General features: G+C 36.5%; 1 protein-coding gene across 1 annotated transcript in view; it reads left to right on the forward strand.

Annotated features, from left to right (window-relative positions):
• ANXA2 (annexin A2) overlaps positions 1 to 18,662 on the forward strand; it is a 58,220-nt gene that overhangs the window by 25,193 nt on the left and 14,365 nt on the right. Inside the window, exon 4 of the mRNA XM_003755611.4 lies at positions 15,767 to 15,861. Within this exon, the coding sequence (XP_003755659.3) occupies positions 15,767 to 15,861 (95 nt within the window). The remainder of the gene's footprint in view (positions 1 to 15,766; positions 15,862 to 18,662) is intronic.

Genomic DNA, 18,662 nt, shown 5'->3' on the forward strand with positions numbered 1-18,662 from the left:
GCCTGCTTTCCTGAAACTGTACACCCAGCCCCCTCCCCACCCCACTGTAGGACCTGGGTGTGCCTGGAGCCCTGTGGTTTGCCAACATGCCATTGCAGAAACACGCTCAGCGTCTAACAGTTAACTCATCCAAAAGACACACAGCTTTCAGTGAGCCTGGAACAAAGCCTTCTTTTATCCCTGCATGAGAAACCTTTCAGTGCATTGAAATGTGAAGGGTCCATAAAACCACCCTCGTCAGCACAGAAATTCTCATGGCACCTTTTCTTTCTCACTCTGTATTAACAGGAAATAATCAAAGATTCTTCCTCCTACAGAGTCTGGTTAGCTAGACTCCGGACTAAGAACTTCAGATTTATTCCAAAGCAGCTGCCATTTCCTACCTGCTTTTTATAATTGGGAAGAACTTTCAGCAATGAGAAGCCCAAGCAGTCTTTTGGTGATGATTGTATGGACAGCTGAAACTTCTCAAATTCAGTTGCAGACACTGCCTTCTCTTGAAGATTCAGCCATCAGGGCTTTCAGAGGGTTCTTGCCGGCACATTGAGCTTTCCTATAAAATGTCCTGTCCATTCAAGAATGTCAAATATCCGCTTTATGCAGTCTCAGAGGCAGGGTGATATAGTGGATAAAATTGGCCTCTGAGGCCCTTCTGGTTGAGTGACTCATATCATTTCTGTGTCCTAGGCAACTGTAAAACTGTTAGTTTCAGAGCACTTGCTAATCTACCTTGGTGGAGAGAGTTCACAGAATCAAAAATTTGAGAATTAGAAGACTTCAGTGGCCATCTATCCCAATTTATACATGCAAGTAATCTCTACTATAGCATGCTTAACAAGTGGGCACTCCCTACGTAGATGAAATCGTAAGTCTGGTCCAGAAAGAAAAAATATATATACTACTCTACTGTTCAAGAGTGAGGAAGGATACATAAGACACAGTCCCTGCCCTAAAGACTATTTTTAATTGGTAGAAGGCAGAGTGCATAAGCACAGAGAAAACACCCTTCAAATCAAATGGATTAAATGGCTAAGAAAAGCATAAAGTGAGCAGAACACTTCTTTCTTGTTTGATTTTACTTCATACAGAAACCTGAGATGATGTCAGTGACACTCTTATGAAAACTCCCTCATGGAAAGTCACTGGTGCTAGAGAAACAAACCTGGAAGCCTGGAAGAGATTTTTATTAAGTGTGTAATATGTTTATAAAGTTAGTGAAGTCTATTTGTAGTCTCACACCTTGTTTATATAGTTTTTTTTCCCCTATGGAAAATGTAGCCAGGGTCAAAAACTAGAATAAACACTTTCTGCAAAATTTCAGATTTTGCATGATAGAAAATTTTATTTAGCAATTCTATGCAATACTGTTTTAAAATAGATTTTTTTTGTTGATCTTTTATTTTTACTTTTACATTGCCTATATTTTACCCTTATATCTTTCCCAGAGAGCCACTTTAAAAAAATGTTTGTATATCTTTATTTTTAAATATTTTTTCAGTTATATATAAAGATAATTATTAGCATTAAGCATTTATTTTTATAAAATTTTTCTTCCTTTCTTCCTCCCCTCCTCTTTTCTTAAAATAGGTAACGTGCAATCATGTAAAAACATTTCCATGTTGGTCATAATACTTTTTAAAAATAATATTATTTTCTTTTCCCTAATCACATGTAAAAACAATTCTATTAGAGGCGGCTATGGGGGCCAGTCCTACCTCTGACACATACTGGGAGTGTAACTCTGGTAAAGAACTAGCCCTCTCGATGCCCCAAGAAATTCTTTAAGACTATAAGTAATAGAACAGCTGCTGACCTATGTATCCTGGAATTTCCCTACATTGATGAAATCATACTTTTGAAAGTAAAGACCCAAACTCATAATACACAATGCAATATGATCTTGAACAACCCATAAATGTCTTGTGGTGTTTGTCAAGTAATATTTCCAAATGCAAACCCCAGTTGTCCTAAGTATTAACTGTAAGATTTCTTTTTTCTCTTTAAAGTCATTAGCTCATTGTCTTAAAAAGCTTTTTTAGTTTCTCTTTCCAACATGTGTCTCTATTCCTTTTCCTTGTATATATCCTTCTTGATAAACGATTAGATCCAAAGCTCACCTTCTCCAGGAAACTTTTTCCTAGAGATAAATTTGGGAACAGATTCTGTAGTATTACTTGTTTGTTCCCGACTTTAGCATGGGGATGTGGCTTACTATTTAGTACTATTTAGTACCATTCACTAAAATAATAGTTACAGGTTTGCAGTTATTTAGAAGTATAATCCCATTTTATTTATACAACAATGCAGGTAAATGCTCCTATTATTTTCATAGTATAGATGAGTAGACTGAGGTTTACTCAGATTAAGTAAACTTGCCTGAAGTGTCACAGCTAGTGTCTGGAGGTGAATTTGAATTCAGGTCTTCCTAATTCCATGCCCAGAACTGGTCACTGTGCACCTAGCCACCTCATTATTTCTGGAAGAAGAGGGAGAGAGGAAGGTCAGGGGAAGGAAATGTGTGACTGGTCCTATAGCTAATGACAGTTTGTCAAAGTTAGGACTTCAACTGAAAGGAAGATGCTCTTTTGACTCTCATGTAACCTTTAGAAATGTTAATAAGGCAGAAAGGACATAAGAAGGATAAGTAGGATTTCATCCCTTCTTGACATCATTTCCTTCAGGATGAGGTTGTTGCTCTGCTTTATAATGCCTGGTGCTCATTATGCTGTCATCACAGAAATCCAGCTGTTGTGGACTGGTCCACTAGAACTGTAACCAAAAAACCTTGTTTTTTAGAACTAGGAAAGAATGAAGTAAGCCAACCAAATTTGGGATATGTGGGAGTGGTAGGTAGCCAGCATGGGCAAATAAGGATCCAAGAAGAGTGAAGTACAGCAGTGGTATAAATCTCAAATAGAAACAGCCATATGGAAGGAACCCTGTGGGGCCCACTTTGACTTACAAAACTGATACTGACTACCTACATTCTATTATATTTTTATTTATTTTATTAAATATTTCCCAGTTATATTTTGACTTGGTTCAGGCCCCACTTGGGAGTGTTGCAGGTGGAGACTGGAATGCCTATGGTTTTACATATCTGGTGTACAATGGGATAAGTAGATCCCAGTTCTACCTTGAGTACTTCTGTCATTGATCTTCTCTGGGCATTAGGTTCCTTATCTGTAAAATGAGGCAGTTGGGTTAGATGGCCTGTACGCTTCCAGTTCTTAGTCTGTGACCCTGAGAAGATGGCAGTTTAAAGAATAAATAGGAGAATAACCCATAATATAGACCAGTTGGTAATTATAGTTGATATTTATATTGTGCTTTAAATCTTGCAAAGTGCCTTCTAGTCATTATCTTATTTGATCCTCAAAATGAGCCACTGTAGTATTACAGACCTCTCCATTTTATGGACCAAAAGACTGATTTACTTAAAAATCACTTTTAGTGGTGGGGGCAGAATTTGAACTCATTTCCATCTTGTTTAAGGCCAAAGTTCTCAGCACTATACCAAACTAAGCAGTAGAATAAAGGAATGAAGGAAGAAAGCCTTTTCTGAAGAGATATATATAGTGTGTACAAAGATAAATACAAAATAAGAGAGAGAGAGGGAGAGAGAGAGAGAGAACGAACACAAACGAACACACGAATAGGGAGGGGATAAGGGAAGTCTTCATGAAAGTGGCAGTCCTGGAATTGAATCTTGAAGGAATATAAAAGTTCTTGAGGGACCAGTGAGTAAAAAGTGTGTTCTAAGCCTCAAGGATGCAAGATTGAGAACTTCCAGTTATCTCATAGGAGCACTAGGGACCCAACTGATATCTTCTGAATTCTTTAATAACTTAGAGGATGTTCTTTCCCTTTTAAAGGAAAAGCTCCTATTTTAAATTCTAGGATTAGGTGATTTTTCTTCATCCTCAGAAAGCAAGCTGCAGTATCAGACAATTGTATTTTGAATTGAAAGGCAGCCACAAAATACCATGCTACCTATTTCTCCTACCTTTTGCATCCTATACTCATCCTGGACTCTCACCTCCTTAGAAGATTTTGAGATTTTAATAATTGCTAGTTAATTAGGAAGTGATTGTGGTTGATCCTTTTACCTCTTTAATTGTGGATTGCCTAGAGGCAAACCAAACCTGGACAATGAATGGTTTGGAGCTTATTGGTGAGACTGGGTAAATGAATGTACCTGTTTAGTTGGTGTTTGGTTGGGTATCCATCCATCTAAGGCAGAAACTTAATCTCAGTGGCCTCCTTAGAGACGTGAAACTTTTTTTTCTTATAGAAAGGATCTCAATTTTTGCTATTTGGTTTCCAATTTGGAGGACCTTGCCTTTTTTTTTTTTTTTTTTTTTTTAATGTTTATGGTACTTAAAACAGCTTTATTGGAAAAGCTAGATAGTAACACATATGTCCTTTCCTTTAGATTAACTACTGTTCCTAGCCTTAATTTATCTACTTAGAAATAGAGTAAAGCCTTGCAAAAGTATTATTATTGTCTAATTAACAAGAGGCTCCTTAGGCTTAAAGCTGTAGGAGTTTCACGGTCTAAATTGGCCTGGGGTTAAATATATACTATGCAGGATACAACACAGCTGTGAATGGTTTACCATATGGGTCGAAAAAAACTAGAAAGGAAAGTCAGCTAAATGAGTAAAGGATGAATCTAGACTACACAAAATAGATTGTAATTAGCAGCAACACAACCCCGGAGTTACTTTATGTGCCAATAAATGAGTACAGCTTTAGTTTCTTTCTGGAATGCTAGGATAATGAGTGGTCCTATTATTGCCACTTTTGATTTTAGCAGGATTTGTGCTCTCCGGAAAGGATGCAAAAATCAGCCGATGTTCTTTATGAGCATGAGTATAGAATAACTGCAGTGAGTTTCTGTGCTTATCTTGTGTTTTTTTTTTTAATTTTTCTTTTTGTGAGTACTTTAAAAATGGAACCAATCAAAGCATACCCTAAACAACCAAACCTCAATCTTAACTTAAAGGAAGTTATCATAGATATTGTTGGCATAGTATCTGGACCTGGGGATATTTCACAATGAGCATTGGAATACCTTTTTTTAAAAATTTGAAAATATATACAAAGATAGTTTTCAACATTTAACAACTTTTTAAAAATTATTATTTTTAATTAATTAATTTATATTTTAGCTTTTTATTTACAAGACATATTCATGAGTAATTTTTCAGCATTGACCCTTGTAAAACTTTCTGTTCCAACTTTTTCCTTCCTTCCCCCCACCCCCTCCCCTAAGTGGCAGTAGACCAATACATGTTAAATATATTAAAGTATATGTTAAATACAATATATGTATGCATATTTATATAGTTATCTTGCTGAACAAGAAAAATTGGATTTAGAAATAAGGTGAAAATGACCTGAGAAGGAAAACAAAAATGTAAGTGGACAATAACAACGTGTGGAAATGCTATGTTGTGGTCCACACTGATTTCCCAGAGTTCTTTCACTGAGTGTAGCTGGTTCTCTTCATTACTGAACAATTGGAACTTATTTGGTTCATCTCATTGTTGAAGAAAGCCACATCCATCAGAATTGATCATTATATGGTATTTCAACATTCATCCTTGCAAATTTTTTATCTTTCTTCCCCCCACTTTCCTTCCCTAGACAGCAAATAATTCAATATATGTTAAAAAGTATAGTTTTTGTATACATATTTCCACAATTGTCATGCTGCAATGAGATCAAAAAGAAGAAAAAATGAGAAAGAAAACAAAAAGCAAGCAAACAACAACAAAAGAGATGAAAATGCTAAATTGTGATTCACATTCAATCCCCATTAGTCTTCCTTCTAGGTGGCAGATGGCTCTTTCCTTCACAAGCCTATTGGAATTGACTCATATCATTGTTGAAAAAGAGCTATGTCCATCAAAATTGATCATAACATAATCTTGTTGCTATGGAATACCTTTTTTAAAAAGTGAATAATTATAATAATAATTAAGCCAGAAGAAAGGCATAACTCAATGCAGGGCCTTTGAGTATTATTTCTCAATACTCATTGAGAGAGTATTATTTCTCATTAATGGTATATGCTGGGAAAATCAGGAACCAATCTTTTTGAAAAAATTAACCAAGCTTTTGTGAGAATGTCGATAAGAAAAGTCTCTTTCTGCCCATTGGCTTGAAGCCTAGAGTCTTTGCAAGGATAGTTTCCCTCTCAGATGACATTGCTAATGGAAAGGAGTGGGTCAGAGCCCAGTTGCTGAGAATATATCCCATTGTATTATGGTACTTCAGAGTTCTCATCTTACTTCAATGCCAGGAGCAATAGAAAGGAACCATGAATCATAACCACTTTTGCACTAGGTGTACCAGTTTCATGGATGATTGTATTTGCTGTCTATGTGACAATCCTGAATGCCAAAACACTGGGTCAAATATGCTAACATGAATAGATAATGGAATTCAGAGTGCTTTTTTAGTTGTAGATTTCAGTTCTAACATCCTTCTTCCCCCCCTCATTCCTTCCTAGACTGCTTTGTAAACTTTTATCTTTTTTTTCACATCTGAAATTCCAGTGGTAACACTTCCCAGATAAGGTGGCCATTATTTGTTGTTCTATTTGGATTCCAAGAAACAGTCTTCCCACTGCCAATTAAGAGAAAAATTTCATTTGGGAAGGTGCATGTTTGATTCCCTTTTTACCATTTACAATTTGATTTCCTCTTAAATTTGGGTCTAGGTTTGTCAGGTTACTTTATTTCTGCATGGTGCATGTACTTTATTTCTGGCCAGTATCATCTTTGTTATTTTATCTATTTGGTACTTTATGATCTCCTTGGAGCTCTGTTTTAATAGTATGTTTAGAAGCAGCATGTCATTGTTAGATAAAGCCTTAGATGTCAGGAAAAACTGGTCAAATCTTGCCTAAGACATTTCAAAGTTTCAGGATCATGGGTGGGCAGGTCTTACAGCCCTAGCTTCCTTATCTACAAGATAGAAATAAAGATATCTATAGCCCCTACCTCTTGAGGGAGTCAAATTAGGTAATACAGATAAAGCAGAAGCCTTTCAGTCCAAACCACATCTTGAGGTCTTCTATCTACCTCCTAGACTTTGCTTTCTTGACCTGCTCTTTGGGAACTTCCCTATTTTGTTACTTTTTTGATGTATATTTTCCAAATTGTCTTTTGGTCTTGCTAATTTGATAATTATAGTGTATTCTTCTGACAAAAGACTAGATCCCTTTTTTCTTCCTCTATCAGATAACACTCCACTGTTTTAATAGTTGACTGCAGGAAATAGTTACCCAACTTTGTCCAAACTGCTGAAGTAATTCTGAATGGGAATTTTAGGCCAAGTGACCTGAGAGGTGGATGCCATAGTAGACTAATAAGGACAGTATGGGGGGGGGGAGTGAGGGCAAATAAGGCCTCCCTAAATTCACATGACATAGATAATAAAGAAACTGCCTAATTTTAGATGAATACAACTTATCCTGGTCATAGCAGTATTCTTTGGGAAAGAAGAAATGCTTCTCACCCCACTCTAAGTTATAAATAAAATTATGAATCACTCCCATCTCTGCCATTGAACTCTGACCTATTAATTTCTTTGGTGATTGTCATTATATAGCTCATGCTTTCATTTCCTTTTAGACATTCTTTTAATAGTTTTCCAAGAGGGAAAGCATAATTGGCTTCACTGTCTCAGATCCCTTCCCTGATGCCAAAGAAAGTTTTCTAAGGTACAGAATCTGATTATCCCATTCCCCTACTTAATATGCTCCAGGGGCTCCCCATTACTGCAAGGCATAGGTAATCCTAACCCTTAACTAAATCTATGATTTTACTGATATAGGAAACTCTTGGATGAGAAAAACTCCCTCTACTAATGTTGGTCAGTACCATTCTGAAAGATTATAGTCTTTGGAACACTAAAAGATTAAGGGACAGATCAAATACAAAGTCCTCTTCTGGGCAGTTAAAGCTGTATATAATCTGGCCCTCCTTTCTGTTCAGTCTTTTTACATATCACTCCATTTCATAGTTCAAACATGATGATTTACTATTCCTCAGATATACCTTTATTTCCCCATACAGTGCTTTGTATACAGTGCTCCCCATATTTAGAATGCAATGTTATCATTTCGGCCTCTGAATCCCAGGGGCTTAATTTAAACATTCCCCCTAGAACCTTCCCTTCCAGAGTTACCTTCTATATACTCCTTATGTGTCTTGTAGATGCCATTTTTTTTTTTTTTTTTGTATATGTTGTCTTTTCCTTTAGAACATAAGCACCTTGAGGGAAAGGGCTGTCTTAGTATATTCTTTGTAAGCCAAAATCTTAGCTTAATACCTGGTGCAAAGTGCATGTTTAATAAATGCTTGCTGATTTATTGATAATTGGTTTACCCACTTACTGAACTAACACATTTTTAATTGTAAAAGATGTTCAGGTAGAGAATCAGGGAACATCTTCCATTCCCTCAAAAAAAAAAAAATACACATACATTCCCAAGCATTTTTAACCACTCCTTACTTATCTTGGAGTAAAGATTACATTTACCAAATTCCTGATAAGATCTGATAATTGTCTCATAATTTAGATAAGGAAAGATTCCGAATGCAGGATGTTGGCCAGGCCTTTGCCCTACAGCAAGTGCTGCTCCTCTAACTCCAAGTGTTTCCTGGACTCTATAGTGAACAGAAATGAGATCCATTTTCTTTGTGTCATCAGTATCTCCCAGGAGATGTGAGTCAGCATCCTGTTCATTATGGTCTGCTGGTTCTTTGCCACTAAAAACACACATTTTCCATAAAATTCCAGAGTAGGAATTAGTTTGGAATTTCCATCCACAAAATTGAGCAGAAAACACTTAGCAGGCTGATTTTGTGGGATTGATATGTTGTGTGTGGGGGGGGGGGCGGCGGGGGGGAAACTAAGCTCAAGATCTCCTTTACTGTTGAAAAATTCTGAAGCTGGTTAAGGGTAGGGTGGGGCTGGAGAAGCATGATGACTCATTCATCTTCAGGATTGAAAAGCCTATGACCTGGCTTGGGCTTTTAATTCAGAATGTACCAAATGCCTTGGTATTGGCTCAGTTGAATCAAACAAGCATTTGCTAAACACTTACTATGGTAGACTGATGAAATTACTATGATGATGCAGTCTCAGTTCCTGGCTAGAAAAGAATATATCAATTAATGAAGCTACAAAGACAAATATGAAATAGGATCTCCCCAACCTCTCCCAAGGTAATCAAATACTGTTGGGGTAGGGAGGTGAGAATAAAATATACACAGATAGGTAAATACAAAGGAATTGTTTGAGGGTGATTGGGTAGGTGGGAAGAGCCCTAACAGCTCACAGGATAAAGCAAGGCCTTACATAGGAGGTGATCCTTGAACTGAGACTTGAAGGAAGGTGGAGGTGAAGGGGAGCATTTAGGCTTGGCAAAGTGAGAGAGAGAATATTGCATAAGGCAGGGCTTCTTCAACTTTTTCCACTCATGACCCCTTTTAACCCAAGAAATTTTTATCCAACCCCATATATATATATAAATATAAAATATGTAAAGTAGATATACAAACCAAAAATTTACTGATCATAAATCATTTCCTGACTTCTACATTCAGTTACATGACCCCATATAGTCTTGTGACCCACAATTTAAGAGACTTTGCAATAAAGGAATCTAGTCCTAGGCTTTTGGAATCCTGAAAGACAATGTTGAGTTAAAAATTTTGTCTTGATTGGCACATGAATATTTCAGTTCAAAGAGAAAAACCTCAAAAGAAAAAAGGAACTCCATGTCATATTCTGATTTAAGCTTTCCTGTTATCTTCTTAAGTATTCTAAAACAAAACACACCAAATTAAAAACAAAAAGAATACCAACTTTGCAAAAGAGATTTTTATTTAATAGTCTTTTATTTACAAGTTATATGTATGGGTAACTTCACAGCATTAACAATTGCCAAACCTCTTGTTCCAATTCTTCACCTCTTACCCCCCACCCCCTCCCACAGATGGCAGGATGACCAGTAGATGTTAAATATATTAAAATATAAATTAGATACACAATAAGTATACATGACCAAACCGTTATTTTGCTGTACAAAAAGAATCAGACTCTGAAATATTGTACAATTAGCTTGTGAAGGAAATCAAAAATGCAGGTGGACATAAATATAGGGATTGGGAATTCAATGTAGTGGTTTTTAGTCATCACCCAGAGTTCTTTCTCTGGGTGTAGCTGGTTCAGTTCATTACTGCTCCATTGGAAATGATTTGGTTGATCTCATTGCTGAGGATGGCCAGGTCCATCAGAACTGGTCATCATATAGTATTGTTGTTGAAGTATATAATGATCTCCTGGTCCTGCTCATTTCACTCAGCATCAGTTCGTGTAAGTCTCTCCAGGCCTTTCTGAAATCATCCTGTTGGTCATTTCTTACAGAACAATAATATTCCATAATATTTATATACCACAATTTATTCAGCCATTCTCCAACTGACGGGCATCCACTCAGTTTCCAGTTTCTAGCCACTACAAAGAGGGCTGCCACAAACATTCGTGCACATACAGGTCCCTTTCCCTTCTTTATGATCTCCTTGGGATATAAGCCCAGCAGTAACACTGCTGGATCAAAGGGTATGCACAGTTTGATAACTTTTTGAACATAGTTCCAAATTACTTTCCAGAATGGTGCAAAAGAGATTTTAAAAATTATACTTGACTTATAAAAATTTACATCAATCTTAACGCCATGCGTTTTTGAATGTGCCTTTATTAATTAAGTCTCTTTCTAGGAAGATGAGAAAATTCAAGCATTTGCTTGAAATATGTCTGTACTAGGGATTTATGTTCATGAGAAGCAAATGAAAAATGGATTGTTAATGAATATATGTTTGTATATATATGTATATATATTAAATTATTGATATCTCTTGTTTTTATATCACCTTAATTTCCAAATATATTCTTCTCCCCCTCTTCCTAAATGATTATCCCTTACTCCAATAAATAAAAAAAAAAGGCAACCCCCCCCCCCCAAAAAAACAGTCTGGTAAAACTAACCCAACATTTCAATGAAGTCTGACAGTAAATGTCGTATCATGCTCCCTGTACTTCTTACCTCTACAAAGAAGGGAGGAATAAGGGAGAGTCCTGGTTTTTCATCTCTTCTAAGGGGATAAGCTTAGTCTTTGCAGTTATACGACATTCAGGGATTTTTATTTGCTAGCTTGTTTTCCATTTAAATTGTTGTAGTCATGGTATATATTGTTTTTTTTGCTTCTGTTTAATTCATTGTATATTAATTCATATGTTTTTCTATGCTCTCCAAATTTATTTTTTCTTATTGTTTAATAATTTTATTTCATTTATCATGTACTATAATTTTTTTCAGCCATTTCCTTGTATTAGCCTTGTTTTCAGTTCTTTGCTACTACAAAAAAGCATTGCTCTGAATTTCCAAATGATGCATATTAATTTAGCCTGGGGTCTTTCCTCCAAGTCTCTCTCTTCCCTCCATTCTAATAAGCTCCAGATATGGCCATGGCACATGATACAGCAGGAAACTATTCTGAAATCTGATTGAGAACTGAAGAGGTTTCCTTGGAAGTTGAATTATTAGGGAATGAAAACCAAATTTCATAAGGTCAACTCCCTTCTCTTTTCTGAACCTCGGTTTCCTTTCCTTTTAAATGGGGACAATAACACATCCACTACCTGTCATTGCATATTTGTTGGGAAAATTAAAGTGTCATATCAGTTCATGATTTTGTCAGTGTAGTAACATTCTCCAACATAGATAGATGCATGACCTAGTTAGATAAGTTCCAGGGAATTGCTTGAGATCTGTAGTGTTTAGATGACTTGCTTAGCCTAGGCTAAGAAGTATCAGAAATTGGACTTGAACCTAAGTCTTTATGCTCTCTAATCCAGCACTTTGTCCACTCTGACAAGCTGTTCCTGCCCTAGATTTGGCACTTGACAATAGAAAGAACCCTGACTAGGTTTGAAGTTAGAGACCCTAAGTTGAAATTTAAGCTCTGTTATATAGATCTATATATCCAAGGCTATTAAGTAAGGGAGGGAAAGAGGGAGAAGGAAAAGGAAGAAAATGAGCATTTATTAAGTGCCTACTGTGTACAAGGCTCTATACTAACTATTTTACAAATATTATCTTATTTGAGCTAGTCCATCCTGCTCATTTGCTGATGATGAAATGGAGGGGAAGGATTTAAACCTAGGTCCTCTGTTGTTGTTTTCCCATTGTACTACATAACTTATGTGATCTTGGTCATGTCCCTTATTCTGTTTGGACCTTAACATTCTCCACTGTAAAATGAGAGTGTTGGATCATTTGGCCTTTCATGTCTCTTACAGTTCTAAACCTATGTTCTTCTATAAAACCTTATTCTGTTTGGTGATTCTATGCCCACATTTTCCATGCACATTTGGAATTAGATGGATGGAGACCATATCAACATAGAAGCTCTTCCCAGTATCTGCCATTAACTTGGCCCTCACTCAGCACTGTTGAAAATGAACATGATGATCTGCAGGAAAAAAAAAAGTATGTTCTGTCTTGCATTCTTCACGTACATCCTGGGCTGAAATGATGAGCCATCAGAAGACCCTTGCAACTTCAACCTGTTCCAAATAATTTTCCACAGGAATAAGCTGCCTCACAAATTATGGATGACAAGTGGAAAGGAAGCAGCAGGTCACTGAAGATAAGATGGTTATGTTGTACAAGCAGCCATGTGCATATTTGGCTCTTCTGTGAAAGAATGAGTCTCTACTCCAAATGAATCAAACTTAGCAGTCTGCTACCTCCATTTTTCCCCCCATTCCAGTTCAATTTAAAACATGCAGACAATGAACATGCTTGAGAAAAAGCTGATACAAGTCCAAGTGCCCTGGGAGCTTCTACTTGCAGAAATAGAATCTATTTAATTGTCTTTGTAGTCAGTGACATTAGCATTTAGGTAATGGATCATATTGTTCTCTTGTAAACTGTCCCAGTGTGTCAGATGCTGCATCTCAGCAGGCCTTTTGCTTGGTAAATAATTTAAGGGAAATGTATTTAGATTGTTTCAGACTATAGTTGTTGCTGATGAACCTTGGGTGGTGTTTTAGTAGGTTGACCCACTGAGATATTGAATTCTGACCATTGATCAATAATGAGCAGCTAAAGAGGAAAAAGCAAAATCTGGACCAGTCCCCATTTCTGAAAATGGGAAGTGCAGGTTGCTTACTATGGACTGCAACTGGGAGAATTAGTTCAGCTGTGAATCCTTCCTTTCAGGCCTCATTGCTCAGCTGGAGAGATTCAGGCAAAGGCTGCCCCTCTTCCCTTGACAGACTACTGTAGAAAGTGCAGTCTACATAAACCGCCTTGAGTAATGACTCTTGGTGACTTTCTCATGTTCCAACTTCCAAAGACTTTTCAATTACCTATCTCTGGGTAATCATGTGTACGAACTACCTGATTCTACTTTCTGGGAAGGGTGTAAAGGGAATGGGGAGGAATTGCCTCTATAACTGCATGTTTTTGTGACATGTATGGAATCCTCTGACTGGGCTGAAACAATTGGGTTCAGATTCCCCCCCCCCCCTTTTTTTTAAACATGAGTAATTGTGATTGCTGCCTGGATTTTTCAGTCCAGTGAACTTTTTTCCTTGAATAATTTAGGTACACTTAATTGTCAAAATAATACTCACCAGGAAGTAGTCTGTAATAGCATCCTTGCAGATGATAGGCGTTTTAAAAACTCTTCAACAACTTTTATTAATGTTTTTTGGTTTTACTCTTATAAGCATTTCACTTTATAGTCCCAACTTTCCTTCCTGAAATCTACCTTTGAACAAAGCAAAAAGAGCTAAGCAAAATCAACACAGGGACTGTGTGCAACAATACATAGAACATTTCCTACCCAGAGTCCCCTACTCTTCCAAGAATAGAGAAGTGACAGAGATGCAGTTTTAAAAGTCTGGCTACTTGAAAAATAAGAGCTAATTTGAGACACTACAATAAAAATAATATAGTGTTATATTGTTCTGATGAATCCTTTTATGAAACTTACTCTGAAATGTTACTGTGCCATTTTTACACTCCCTAGCTTATTCTATTTTTGTTCTTTCTGAACTTTATAATTTATTTTAAAGATCACATTGTACCTTCTTTTTGCTCTGTGACTCTTGAAATAAATGGCCTTTGGCCAAAACCAATAAAATTCTGACCAATGGATTTGTTTTATTATCTACTTTATTTAATTTAAAAAAAATTTAATAGCTTTTTAGTTACAAGTTATATGCATGGGTAATTTTACAGCATTGACAATTGCCAAACCTTTTGTTCCAATTTTTCCCCTCCTTCCCTCCACCCCCTCCCCTAGATGGCAGGATGACCAATACATGTTAAATATATTAGAGTATAAATTAAATACAAAATAAATATACATGTCCAAACCATTATTTTGCTGTAGAAAAAGAATTGGACTCTGAAATATTGTACAGTTAGCCTGTGAAGGAAATCAAAAATGCAGGCGGGCAAAAATATAGGGATTGGGAATTCAATGTAATGGTTCTTAGTCATCTCCCGGAGTTCTTTCGCTGGGTATAGCTGGTTCAGTTCATTCCTGCTCCATTGGAACTGATTTGGTTCATCTCATTGCTGAAGATGGCCGGGTCCATCAGAATTGGTCATATAGTATTGTTGTTGAAGTATTACCTACTTTAGAGAAAACTGTTTTGAGTTAGATCTTGTTTTATGTAATTATGTGCCATTTGACATCATTTCAACTCACCTGTGGTTTGCACAACTATATGGCAGGTAGGGCAAGTCATGGCAAAGATTGCCCATCTGTCCCTTCCTTTCTATATGAAGCAAGTCCATATTTAGTCAAGAAAGGTCTTTTGCTTTTTGAATTCTTGAGTTCCTGTGTTCTTAAAGTTAATGGCATCTTGGTGGCATTTCTCATTATATAAAATTGGAAGCTCTCAGATGCTAGGAGGCATTGCTTATCTTTGTAAATACACATGTTCCAATTAAAATAGGTACTAAAATATTTTGGTAGCACTTCAGAACTCCCAATTTAGATTTAATTTAGATTAAAGCACTTATTCTTTTTAATAAAGTTATAAAATTGATTATTAAAATTGCCTATTGAAGATTAAAAGCAGTAGAACATTTATTTCCCTCACAAAACAATTTAGTCTTTACTAAGTGTGATTTTAATAATCAATTATGCTATTAAAATACAACTGCCATATCGAATCTAAGACTCATTTGTCATAACAGTTGTTATAATTATAGAAATTATACCTAGCTGCTTATATAGCTATAAACCTGTAATAAATATAAATAATTGTCTCCATTAATACAACTTGCAGCTACTATTCTATTAATCTCACTGTTAAGTGGTAATTTGGCGATCTTCATTTAAAATGTCATTGCATCTTTCTTGTTCAGTCTGACTGCTAGAGCCTCACAAATACACCTCCTACTGATGATTCCAGAAAGCAATTTACGAGTAAAATGTTTCTCCCCATGAGTAATTAAACTGTGTCCTTAGATCTGAAGTTTGAGGCTATCAGAAAAGATGAGATTGTAAAGGAGATGGATTGGATAAGGAAATACATGAAAGGTAAAGAACTCAGACAACCAAATAGTAATGGCATTTGCATTAGAAAAGTTCAGTTTGAAATTCTCTAGATGAGACAACTCTGCAGTATGCACTGACCAACTTGTGTTTTTCTACAGGGGTCGATGAAGTTACCATTGTCAACATTTTGACAAATCGCAGCAATGAACAGAGACAGGACATTGCCTTCGCTTATCAGAGAAGGACCAAAAAGGTATTAAAGATTTTGTCTCTTTATTGTAAGAGTTTGAATGACACGAGATTACTTTTCTTGAGAAGAATTTTGGATCTCCCTCAGTTTCAAACCAAGAGATCACATAAGATTGTTGTTGGATTATAGTTTGTCCAAGGCAGTAGAACTTGGAGACAATGTTTTATTCTTTCTTTTATGTTATTAGAAACTTCTAAGCAAATACCAAAGGACTTTAGGATCCATTAGTAGAAACCCTATTTCCCTCCTAAATGAAAAACAGAATTTCTAATGCTTGGGGAGAAAGGATTTATACGTTTTTGCTTGGGGGACTGGGATTTAGCATTTCTTTCTTCAGTAGAATTATATGGTAGATCTTAGAGCTGAAAGGGACCTTAGAGTCATTTTACAAATGAGGAAACTGAGATAAAAAGAAGTTAAATGATATATTAAGGACCATGTGGGTAATAAATGATGGAATTAAAATTTGAACCAGGCACCTCTGATTCTAAAGGCAGAGTTCTTCCCAGCATACCATGCCATCTTATTGAGCCTCAAAATGGCATTTTGTTCCCCAAAAAGAGCTACTAGGTTACTTTTTTTCCATTAAACTACCTAGAACTAACCATTAGATCACCCAGGGTGCTTTTAAAAGAAGAGATCCACAAAGACACACACACACACACACACACACACACACACAAAACCTCTGGTTAAGGTGTTTTGCATATTTTTGTCTGTGGTTTTGAAATAACCAATTGGTTATTCACCTTTTACAATGTTGTAGTTTGGCAGTTTTTATTTTTAATGTTTTATTTTTAACTTGTTATTTAGAGAACCTGATTTATTCTTGGGCAGAGTAGTAAATGCAGCTTCCTGCAGCTCACCCTTGACTTCTCCCAGGCAGGTTTTCATTCCTAACAGTGGTCTAAATGAAACAAAGCAACCTTTTCTTGAATGCAAGGGAAATAAAGTGTCTGGGACTCCATAGGGTCTGATGTGGGACTGATGTGACTATAAGACATCTTTGGGAAGTAGCCAAGTCTTGATAACATTACCTCTTCCTGGAGTAGTTGAAAGTAGCATAAACAGGGGAACTGGCTTCCTTCATCTTCTATAAATTACAATTCCTCTGGAGCTAAGGTTTTATTAATCTACCTTGGTAGAGTCTAGGTGCATGCTTTCTTTCTCTTGTTCCCTAAAGGAATATGTGAGCAGAGAACTGTATCTCCCTTAAATGAGAGAATCTCTCTCTTCAGAAAGCATCCTTGTAATGCTCTCTTAGGCTGTCACCTTTGGGGTGTTATTCTGAAACATGCCATCTTATTCTGTGTCCCTTTCTTGGGGTGCATACAAACTGTAGGTCCAAATTTCCAATTACATAGCTGCTGAATGGAGAACAGCTTTAACTTAGCTTGGAGGAACGTGTCATGAGGCCATAAATTTACAGCTGCGAGACCCTCTAGTGGAATCTCCTTACCATTGTAGATAATTGAATATGCTCATTGACCTCAGAGATGTCACTATGTATAGAGAGAGCTTACTAATAGCAACACACACACTTACATTGATTCTTAGTTTCTCTTAGTACTAGGATGGGCAGATCTACTTGATCATGGTAGGATTATTTACCAGTCTTTTAGAGACCTGTGAGTTGTATTTGCTTTCTGCTACAGAGACAGCTTTGTCTGTCTCCCTCCCCCTCCCAAATCCCTTTCTCTTTGCTGAGGAAACTTTTCATCTCTGATGAAAAGGATAACAAACACTTTGAAACAATTTCTGGAGGGAGTAGGTACTGGGAACAAAACCATACTTATCAAATTGGTATCAAATCAAGAGAAAAAAAACAAAGGCTTCTACAAGGTGGAGAGACTTCTGTAAGAATGCATCTCTGTCCTTTTCTTTTAAAGGTGACAGAATTAATAAATATATCTATAGTACCAGAAGTATAGACAGTGGCAGACAAAAATAAGGGAGGATAGTATGAGAAGAGAGTAGAGAGAAAATATTGTCTAAATCTCAGTTTTATCATTCCCTAGAGGAGACCATCCTAATTAAAAGACTTTGGTGTTACAAAGCAAACAATAATCTTTCAACTAGTGATAATTTGCTTCTTATGCACTGATTTGCATAGGGTACATTTGAAAGAACACTTAGTTCGGAGTCAGAGAACCTAGGTTGAAATCCTATTTCTTACTATCTGTGTGAGATTGGACAGATAACTCAGAAAGGCTTTTCTCTGAATTCTTCAAATTATCTGATTGGAAATCTGGCCCTGGAGTTCTCCTTATATACATCTCTAAAATTCACAGGAGTCTCTGTAAAATGAAAGACTTTGGCCAGAAGTGGGACAAAGTAATTTCTAAGCGTTCTTTTGAATGCTTAGGTAAGACTAAGGCATGAAGTAGGAGAGAAGAAAGGAAGAGACTCATTGAAAGAAGCTAACTTCTTTGAAGTTTTTAATCAGATAGTGCCAATATCTTTGTCTTCTTTTATTGCTCTAAACTGTATATCAGAAATACCTTTCCTCTGCAATTAAGCTCCTCTATGAGACCCAGTCTAAAAAAAGGGGCATCTTTTAGCCATAGCCTTTGTATCCTTATAGAAGAGCAGAGGAATTGCTCTTCATTGCCAGGAACTCTGTTTTATAACTCTCCAGTTCTCTTCTTATTAGGCAGTTGTTTCAGTGGGCACCTAATATGGTCTCAAGGAAAAACTGCTTTTGCTCACTTTGGGGCATATAGAGCAAAGAGCCAAGTGTGACATCTGATGTTCTCTAGCATAGCTGTGGTTCTGGGCTGCTTCAGGTGAATGAGTGGTGGGTG

This window comes from Sarcophilus harrisii, chromosome 2 (genome assembly GCF_902635505.1).
Source record: "Sarcophilus harrisii chromosome 2, mSarHar1.11, whole genome shotgun sequence".
NCBI lineage: Eukaryota > Metazoa > Chordata > Mammalia > Dasyuromorphia > Dasyuridae > Sarcophilus > Sarcophilus harrisii.